At 35.1% G+C, this 11278-nt stretch overlaps 1 protein-coding gene across 1 annotated transcript; it reads right to left on the bottom strand.

Moving 5' to 3' along the window:
- Positions 1 to 1492: 1492 nt before the first annotated feature.
- On the bottom strand, positions 1493 to 11023 carry LOC125646640 (probable G-protein coupled receptor 139). The gene is made up of 2 exons (XM_048873097.2): positions 10572 to 11023; positions 1493 to 3067 (listed from the first exon to the last, which is right to left on the bottom strand). Exons 1-2 carry the CDS (start codon positions 10582 to 10584, stop codon positions 1923 to 1925), a joined length of 1158 nt encoding a protein of 385 aa, XP_048729054.2. The 5' UTR covers positions 10585 to 11023; the 3' UTR covers positions 1493 to 1922.
- Positions 11024 to 11278: the final 255 nt, after the last annotated feature.

The raw sequence follows: 11278 nt of genomic DNA, 5'->3' as shown, positions 1-11278 counted from the left end.
TTGATCATTTGAAGGAATTTAAGTTTGCGAATATAGTATAAAAACTAAATGCATATTCAGGAATAGCAGAAAAGGATATACAAAAAAATATGAATTTCGCAACCCCATGGTTTTGACTCTAGGATGGGTCCAAATTAGTCATATTGTTTAATGTTAATACATATATTATGTAAAGCCTTTCATCAGTTTATTGACTTTTGAGGGCATTGAAGTTTTAAGGATGCAGTTGCTGAATATTAGAATTTAGCTTAGATATTCAGAACAGAATTTTTTGTTTACTAGATGACTAGTTATACTTTTGACTAGTACTCAGGTAACCGATAAGGCCTGTGAGCCTCTTCCTTACGCCCCACTCAAGAATTTTCATTCATGTAGAGACGTCACCAGCTATAGACGAAGTGCCACAAATTTTGACTTTATATGCACCGGACTTACGACCAAAGCAGTGAGGCTTCGTTATCGTGATAAGACCTTACAAATCGAGGTCCCATGTCAGAAAATGTTGTTACAATAATTAAAGAAATTTCACTGTTAAGGCATCGAATGCCATAAATACAGTAAACGGTCTATATTTATAGCACTTCCCATACACTTGGTGACGTCTTGGTATGAGTGAAAAATTCTTAAAGGGAAGTACAAACCAACAAACAATACATGTACATTACATGTATATATTCAATATCTCACTTATCTCCCTTGAAAATCGATATTCTTTTTCGTCAGTGACACTTCCGCTGAATAATGACAGCGTTGATGTCACACTGTTTAATGACTGGAAATTAACGAATTTACCATTGTACGATTTCTTCTGTGTTCGAAGTCGATTGAATAATTTAAGGAACTTTTCTCCACAGCCCTTTCCCTTTCAGTGAGGTAATCTTGATGTGTAGATGATTAATTGTCCGCTCTAACATCCCTAACCACTGTTTTATTCAGTAACACACATCATACTGAGAGACCGGTCCCCATCTAATTCAGCTGGAATCAATTTTAGTGTATGGCAAAGAACATTTAAAAGAGATGTGCTTGAAGTATTCACCATTATTGCTTAAGATTACAGAGCAAGAAATTTCTCCCACATATAGAGATAATGTTCCTAATAATTTGTCATACTTTATACGTCTTACACCATGTATTTATATCTCACCAAAACAAAGCTACAAAAACATCCCACAAAAGCAAACATCACTACTTTGACTTTGTTAAGGAAAATATGCACTTGACATGGAAAGATTGTGTTTTTATTTGTATAAGAAAAGCTATTTAGAAATTGATGTCCTCTGTGTGCATTATGATTTCGGTGTTTTTTATTGTCTGTGTTAGAAATGAAACATCCCGTGAATAATTTCCCGTCATGCAATATTCCGATTAGGTAGCCACAGGTAATAATTGGATTTTCAAAGCGTGTTGTGGATTTTTAGACCACATTTCTAATACAAAATTACAAAATGAAATCCAATTTCAAAGACATTCAATAATAGAAGGCAATATAACAATTATTTGGTTGATTTTATTTTACATGACTTACGAAATTCAACACATGACAACAGCTAAACACTGGGAACATTTTCTGATAGTGTTTCTAGAGATCACATGATAGAATAAAGAAAAACATTTTTGTCAGTTTCGTATACATCACGTGATCAAGTTATATTCACATTCCTCCCTATCCCTGATTATTCCCTCCCGAGCGTCGATCATCACGTGATCAAGTAACAATTACGAATGCAGTTCTATGCGTATCATTTATGATTGTAAATAATAGGAAAATTAATGAAAATGTCGATTTGTGATGGAATTCCATATCTATAAATCAATGTGCACATACTTGAAAATTGAAATAAAATTTAAATCATTCATTAAGAAGGGAGAAAAAAATAGAATTCTAAATCATTGAAGACGAGAGGCAGATTGAAGAAAAGTCAGACCCAGGAATGATTTGTATGTGAATGTGAATTGTACCTGGTGAGTACACTGTGAGTCCTGAGCAGATTACCAGATTTTTTACAAAACGTGGCTTTCAGTCCCCGTCTGAAATAAGCCCCAGTAATACTGTACAGAAAAAAATTGATGCAATAATTCGCGTAGAAAATAGTCCGAGTGATGTAGAGTACCCCCTGCCAATACTCCACGTCGTATTCCGATTCGTTGATTTGACTCGATACGTATTTGGACCGAAAAAAATTGCGGATCCACAAGACAAGGAATGGTATGTTGAATGCTACAAAACAAAACGAGATGACCAGGAGAATGGATGTGAACTCTAAGCGCACCAGGGCATCCTCAGACATTACCCGGGTTTTCTTCTGTTTTCTTTTTCTGGCAAAAAGTTTACTGATGATCAGAGCGTTCATCACTGAGATGATTGTGAGTGGTACAAACGTGATCAACAGACCGTACACACTGTCCAGGACGAACGACACAAACCTGTGCTTCTGATATGTAGTACAGTACCTATCACCACTGTCACTGATAAAAACTCCACTCAGGAATGGTTTATAAAGGACAAGTGTCAGCGACGAAATAAATATAGAAAGTACTATTTTACGTGCACTGCTTACAGAACAAATATCAATACGCCGTAATGGATGACATACACCTATGTATCTCTCCACAGTAAAGGCAACTACTAACCAAACTGACGACATGCGTGAAATGTAAGACATGTACATTTGAAACTGACAGATGTAGTCGATGTCAATAAAGCTAACTTTCCAGTCTGGCTCTAAGTACACTATTCCTCTTCGAAGCCATTCAACTGTGACATAGCAAATAAGGGTGACGAGATCCGTAGCAGACAAGGCTGCGAGATACACACTAGCTGAAAGGTGTCGCATGCCTTTAGATATGAACACCTTGAACGATAAAGAATTCCCTATTAATCCGATGACGAGGATCACTGGTGTGAAATAAGCGTAGAATGTCCTCCCCGTTTTGTAGATGGTAGGGACATCCCCCGGTTCCTGAGGCGGCCATATTAAACTGTAATTTTGCGAGAAGTTGCCAAACTGTACTCGTTGCAGAACAGCATCAAATATATTCTGTGTAGTTTTCATGACCAGGTAATCTGAAAATTTAACAAAAAATCCAAATATCATAAAATTCCACAAACTGTTTACACCAACAAATTTTGCACTGCTTAAAAATTATGTAAATTTCTATTTCTTGTAAAGAAAAATTTGGACCTTATATAGCTTTTCTTTGATAATCTCATTAGGATAAAACTTGGTCTCGTGGCAATGTTCATTTGTTGAATTAATCTTTTTCCACTTTATACATAGTAATATGACAATTTACTCCTGTACATATTGTATGTGCAGTATTTTGTATTTTCCACCTCCTCTCTCTGTAATGTATGACTGTACATTTATGAGAATAAAGCATTGATTGATTGAAACGAGAATTAGATAATTAATTTTTCTGCATACACCAATGTGTGGATTCATGGCTTCCTTTTTAGAAGTCCTAGAGTGACCATAGACACGTTCAATATTGTCTCATTAGGCGTGTATGGGTTGCCTTGAAGAGACAAAACAGGAAGCCAAGCAAAACTAATGGACAGAATGTTTTCGGTTGTGAATTTTAATCGGCTTCCTAATTTTTGTCAGTCGACTGTAAAGTTTTAATAGTTTAGGAAAATGATTTATAGGACATTAATATGATGTGATGAATGTCCTATCTATAAGGTTCACAAACCGATTCTTGTGATGTTGACAAGTGAGATACCAAGCAGCTATATGATCAGATCAATGGATCGTAATGGACGTTTTGACATTTCACTGATTAATTACACTTAATTCGACTCCGTGACACGATGTTTACCAATGATCATGTTGTTTCCTGTGAATTCTATGTTCTCGTACCACCTTCAAGGCAGTTTTACAAATTGTACGTTGAAGAGTTCCCAAATGCTCATTAAGTTAATCGATGTATACTTGTGTCTTTCTTGTAAAATTAAGAACACTATAATGTCACTTTTAAAACGCAATTTGATTGGTTTATCTGATTTTTGTATCGTTAATTAATAAGTTGTCGTGAAATAGTGCCACGGAAAATACGACGCCCGCGGAACAATACGTAATATGACTCCTCTAATTCCATTTTGTTGCTACAGCAATATTGCTCAATTCACATTTTCTTTGAAATTATTCATCAAATTAAATAAAATGCGTTTTATTGAATTCAATTATCAAGAGTGAAAGCAATTTCCACAGGAACGATGGATTATGTATTTTTGTTCTTTGACCTATCTGCCCTTGGGTATGACTATAATTCTAAAACTGGTTTTCCAGGTTTACTTTTGAATATTTTACTTTTATCTGAGGAAAGAATTCATTCTAGGCATATAATGCGATATAAACTATATGGACCAGTTTACGCTAGATATAATCCAAATAGAGGAATATTTTTGTTTTGTGCTATTATTTAGATATCATGAGAAATTGTTTTCAATTTGTAGGTCACCTGAGTAAACTCAAGTAACCTATTGCAATTGGTTGTCGTCCGTCGTCAGACGACGTCGTCCGTTAAAAATTGAACATTTTTAACTTCTTCATAACTACTATTTCAATTCTTTTCAAAGGTATGAAGCATCTTTGGGACAAGGGGGGCATAAATTGTAAATTTCAGGACTCCTGCAAGGGCGGAGCAAAAATTGCCAAAATTGACCAAATTTCAAAAATCTTCTCTACAACAGCACATGTGTAAGAAAAACTAAATGCATAGTGATGTAGAGCAGGACGGCCTCTACCACAACTGTAACTTTCATGATCCCCGGGGTAGGAGTTCTGACCCCAAGGTGGGGCCAAATTTAGCATGAAATGTTAACGTGTATAATATCTTCTTTAGTTCTATTGATATTAAATTGAAACTAAATGGATGTTTAAAAAAAAAGCAGGTAATCCTTTACCAAAATTGTAAATTTGATGATTACAGAGGGAGGGGTTTTGGTATCAGGGTGGGGTCAAACTGGTCAGTTATTGAATGTGTGAACAATGGAATATTTCAACTCTCTGTGATAACTACCATTGCAATTCCTTTCAAATTTGGTATGAATCATCTTTGGGACAAGAAGGACATAAATTGTAAATTTCAAGACTTTTGCACACCCAGGGCAATAGGGATGGGCAAAAACGTAAGCAGGAAGGCCTATACCGCAATTGTAAATTTCATTATCCCCGGGGTAGGGGTTCTGATCCCAGGGCATGGCCATGCTTGATACACAGTGTTTATGTGTAAAACAGTTCAATAACATCTTCTTTAGTGCTGTTGATACTGAATTGAAACTAAATGGATATCTAGAAAGAACAGGTAGTCCTTTACCAAAATGGCAAATTTAATGATGCTAAGTGTGGGGATTTTGGTATCAAGGTGGGGCCAAAATGGTCAGTTATTAAATGTGTGAACAATAGAAATTTTTAACTTCTTGATAACTACCATTCCAATTGTTTTCAAATTTGGTATCGATGAACCATATTTGGGACAAGGGGGCATAAATTGTAAATTTCAGGACTCCTGCACCCCCGGGGCATTAGGGACTAGGCAAAAACTGCCAAAAATTGACCAAATTCTAAAAATCTTCTTCTCTACACCTGTATACATGTATCTTTAAGAAAAACTAAATAAATAGTGATAAAGAGCAGGAAGGCCTCGACCAAAATTCTAACTTCTAGGATCCCTGGTGTAGAGGTTCTGACTCCAGAGTGGGGTCAAACTTGGTATATCATGTATATGTGAAAACATAAATGGTATCTACTTTACATGTAATGCTATTGATACTAAATTGAAACTAAATGGATATTTAGAAGAAGTGGGTAGTCCTTTACCGAAATTGTAAATTTCATGATCCTAGGGGTAAGGGTTTTGTTTCAGGGTGGTGCCAAAATTATTATAATGATTTGAAGAACAGATACTGATACCGTTTAAAATCTAAAAGCATATTTAGGAATAGCAAAAAAGGATGTAAAAATGGCGAATCTCGGAACCCCAGGATTTTGAATCTAGGATGGGTCCAAATTAGAGATAGCGTTTAATGTTAATGAATATATTATATCATGTAAAGCCTTTCATCAGTATATTGTTTTATGTTAATGCATATATCATATCATATAAATCCTTTCATCAGTGTTTGCACTTTTGAGGGCATTGATGTTTTAAGAACACATCTTGTTTTATACTGTTGCTAAATATTTCAGACCAGAATTTGTTTCCTATATTTCATAGCCCTTGAGACTAGTGATACTTTTAACAAGCACTGAAGTGATCGATAAGACTGTGTGCTTCTTGTTACTAAGTGTTGTGTGTACAAATATGTCTTCTTTGACATCGAGAAAACAATCCATCTAACAACAGGGTTTTATTGTGCGCGTCTAGTTCCGCAGATTTTCAATTTCATAGAAGGTCCACAACTTAACAGTGCTGCGATGCAAATTTTAAAAAACAACCCATAATAATAATGAAAATAAGTTGTGTCCTCTTGGGTTATCGAGGGGGTGTGAACCCATACCAAGGCAAATTGTTCAATGTAAATTGATTTTTTTAGAGTGATCATCCAATCAAATTGCGTGTTGCAAGTGAAATTGAATTATAATTATGATGATTTTAATCAAATATATTCTCCTGTCACATCATTGATAGAGTTTTTACAAATATTACACATTTTTAAGACATTGTAGCGCTGAATTCAGGAATTCCTTTGGCAGAAGAAGCCGTTTGTCCTTAGTAATTTAGGACTTCCCTATTGGCAGAAGGATTGCGTCCTTACTAATTTAGGACTTCCCTATTGGCAGAATAAGGTGTATGCCCTTGGTAATTTAGGAATTCCCTATTGGCAGAAGAAGGTGTGTGCCCTTGGTAATTTAGGAATTCCCTATTGGCAGAAGAAGGCGTGTGTCCTTTGATGAACGTTAATGGATGCCTTCTTGAAACATGACTTTTCTATCAGTTTCGTCCAAATCCCTTTTTATCATTATACATACAGTTATTGAGTTTGATGCAGACATCCTAAGGTCATACATATCGATGTAAACAATTACGCGAGTTCCTATTCCTAACAACATCAACCAATGCCATGCGGTTCGTTCATTCAAGCTTTAAGATATTTGAACTTTTGTCCATCCAGACAAAAAATACTATTCGGATTTACAAATGAGTAACGCCCTTCAGTTGATAGTTCAAATGGAGGTTGTGTTTATCACAACACAATCAAATTATGCAAGAGTAAACGATCGCTGTGTTTTCTTCCTTTGTTTGATTTTGTTGTTATTTGATTTTTTTGTGGGATTTTTTCGGGGAAGGGGGTCCTTAATGTTTTTCTATTTCTATGGACGAATAAAATCCTATCCATTGAAGTAGTAAGACTTTGCATGTACGGACAATTGTATCATGGTACAAGACATAAAACACAAAAACACTTATTGATATAGTTTAAATATGATAATTAGGAACCTTATCTCAATTTATGGCTTTTATGATAATTATGAATTATTGGTTTAAGATTACAGAATAACCTATTTCAATTATCAAATTAAGTAAATATACACTGAAGTAAACATTGAAGGCAACAGAAAGAAGATGTAAAATGATTGCAAGATAATAAAAGCATAAACCTGTTTCTTGTGTCGATTCCACACCTTTATCAGATTATATCAGTGTAAATTGAATGAGGTCCTTTAGATCCACGCTTTTGATGATTTGGCAACTTCTGTGCTTTTAAGGAGGTAGGAAATTAAATGTGGAGTTTTTTCCGCGACTAATAAACAAGTTGTAACTTAATTACATGTACAACTTCGAGTGTGGCCCGTTCTTTAATGATTGTTTATTGGTTTGTTTACTTAGGTTATTAATTGATATATCGAAAAGTAGATGGTGCAATTGGGTGAAAACAGATCGATGTCGTTAACTGGATATCCAACGAACTGTTATAGAAACAAATTGGAACTTCCCCTGAATCAATTTCTGTATGTTTATGTTTTCGATATAATCGCAGTCGTGTACATTGTGTCAGTGCTAGTCGCATAAAACATTTGATCATCCTATCTGTTTACTGCAACAGTAGTATAACTAAGACGTTTGTGATTCAGTGACCACGTTAATTTCTAAAATGTATTGCATTCCGATGGTCATAATTGTAATTGCCATCGAAGACGCGTTTCTTTCGCGCACCAAGGAAGGTGAATTGAATGGGTTTTATTTATTGTGTATACTTCACACATGTGGTTCTGGTTTGAATAATACTATTTAATGTCATAAGCATTACAATGTTTATCTAACTTTACACAACCAAACACATCCCCGAATAACAATCAAAAATATTATATATCCCTGTTTGAAAGAGCAGAAAAAAATTGTGCTCTTGGTGGAACTTTACCAAATATCCAGGTCGAGTAACGTACGGATTACAATTAAGGTGTATCGTTTACGATCAACTACCGATGAAGAATTTCACGGGAAGCATATCAAAGTAAATATGTGGTTTGTGTTAGAGAATCAGCAGTTCAAATTACACAGTAGAAAGGTTTTGTGTTTCTCTCGCCGTCAGTGTTTGCTATCGAATGGACCATAAAATTTGGGAATTCTGTTCATGTCAATTGTTATTCAGTCTGATATTAATTGGTGTAATTTCATCAGAGACGTACATGTATATAACGATGCTGTATTTGTATCCCAAATATTATACTCTACAGATTAAAAATTACATTGCATGAGTGTGTATTTCAAAAATATTTCCTATTCTAATAAAATATATTTTCAAATCATGTGCCTGAGTTGCATTAATTAATTGTTTCCGAATTATATCACGTGTCAAACGGCTAGATAAAGGTTGTTTTGAAAATCGTACAGTTCAGAAAAATGATTCCCATTTTCACATCCAATATCTTTTTTCCAGGATAATTATTTGTGTAAATTCGTCAGCTTGTCACTGCAACATCACAAGCTTCGGTCACGCGACCTATACTAAAACTAATCTCCTCGGAAGATAGCACAGTCTGCGCAGAACAATTTCCCACTGAGCTTTTAATGGCCTAACCACAAGTGCTGAATAAATATCAAATTGCTTGGTTCAGATAAACTCTCTTTATAGACTCTTTATTCCTTAAAAAGCAATATATTTACAGCAAAACATAATATCCTAAGTGATTATTGGATAGTGCATCATGATTGATTTGGGGGGGGGGGTGTGAAACTTTATTAACATATTCCCAGATTTAATTATTTTGCGGCAAAATATCACTTACAGAGTAGGCTAAGGAACACCTGCTGAGAACATTGATAAACATCTTCAATAGAGTTTAATTACACGCGTCCATGTATTTGTTACAAATTCATAACTAATCACGTGGTGCAGAGTTTAAATGTCCAATGCGAGATCGGAACGTGTAACAGGAAAGTTTATTCCTGGAGTACGAGAAAATTGAACCTTTTAACGGGATTCCAAACCTGTTATTTCATGACTCCGCTCCCGATGTTAAGTTTTTACGCCAAAACTACCCATCTTAAAGAAATGACAAATTGTATGTGCAGAGGCAGGAATGTGATTAATTCTTGCTTATCAAAAGATAATTACACGTCCATGTGATATATAGTGTGCGGGAAAAACAATGAAAGAATTCTGGTGTAACCCACAAAAATTAAGACAAAATTTCACGATATATTTGCCCATAGCGTGGCCGACTATGTGAAGAGCAGTAGGTATAGTATGTAAGCACAGTGTGCTTTTTTTATTGACAGATGAGAAAGTACTGATTGGTGCCAACTAATGTTTCGTGTGTTCTTGGAAATGTAATTCAGATAATTCTTTCGTGTCATGATTAATTGTTGTACATCTGTTCGGGAAGTTTGTTCACAATATCGTAAAAGTGTTCTTGATATCGTACATTTTTGATAGACCAAGAACCAACATACTCGCTGAGCTTCAGGGTTTCCCATGAGGACTGATGGTATTTGGTTATATCAAAGGGATAGTACAATAGTATGAACTTTTCATAACAGTAGTGCAAACATTTATACCGAGTTACGCAACTGGCTGTTGATTTTTGGATTTAATGTAATGTTAGGGGACTTTTATTGCTGTCTATGGGCAGCTGCCTGGTATATGGGAACGGCCATTGCAATAAAATGCACGCAGGTGTAAGTTCTATGTAAGGGTAGTCATTGTATTTCACACCAACGCGAGGCTTCTGTGCAGACCTAGTCATTACGTAGATAATTGTTAACCAAGGAAACGGGTCTATATCGGGATGGTTCTAATTATGATACAATGGTATACAGCGGGGGAATTTTCTTATCACCAATGGTTATTGATAGGATACACATTGATTAGATGGTCATTTATGATTGCCCAAGGAATAAAACAACAACAAAAAGATTAAATTGTAATATAAACCATTACATTGAAGTCAGATTCTATGTGTTTGCAGTTTCTTGTTACACAAATAAGAAGGTCGGTGGGCTTTTTTTCCAGTCAGACTTGTCTTTGAATATCTAATACATAATTCAAGGTTTATGTTTCTATGTGAAAAACTTTGCAACATTGATTATCAAAAGTGAAAATGAAGAAAAATGAAACTTACCTCTTTTCATCATATGCTCACAAATCCAACTTTTCTATGTAGCAGTGTTAAGTGAGAAAACACTCCCATTAATTTTCACAGTTGTCCTTTTGTACGCCGTCTATCAGGTGTCGTAAAATTGCAGATTATTTCTGTTTGATATTTAAGTCATTAAAACATATAATATAGTATCTTTATCCGAAGTTGTACTTGATGTGAAAATTCGGTTTCTTAACAACATTTGTTTGAAATGCTGATACGCAGAACCTTCTCTTTAAGTAGCACACACGAAGTTTCCTGGAACATTGTTTAACTTTAAACAATTCAAATCATCACACCAACAAACACATGTATTCCATTTCTAAATATATAGGCACACGGATATTTAGCACGGTGATGTCCCCCTTGAGCTTCACGGCTAGTGTAACTCGCACAAGATAAGAATTTATGAACGAAATCAAAGCTTTATATGCGCTGAGCAGCTTGCCGCCAAGTCTAAACCAATGAGATAATGTGATCAATATGATAATTTTCTTTACTAAAAAGCACAACAAATACTGCTACTGGTTCATAATCGTCTATGAGTTATTGGTATGACATTCACAGCAATGACAATGCTAATACATGTACCTAGACACTGCACAATAACCTTGCCCATTAGCAATCTTTCTCTTTGGAGAACCTATTTTATAGCAGGACTTTCCTTACAAATATCTGACTCTATATAA

The sequence above is a fragment of the Ostrea edulis genome, chromosome 6, assembly GCF_947568905.1.
Source record: "Ostrea edulis chromosome 6, xbOstEdul1.1, whole genome shotgun sequence".
NCBI lineage: Eukaryota > Metazoa > Mollusca > Bivalvia > Ostreida > Ostreidae > Ostrea > Ostrea edulis.
Note: the sequence above shows the minus strand (reverse complement) of the source record. Positions and strands in the feature narration are given on the sequence as shown.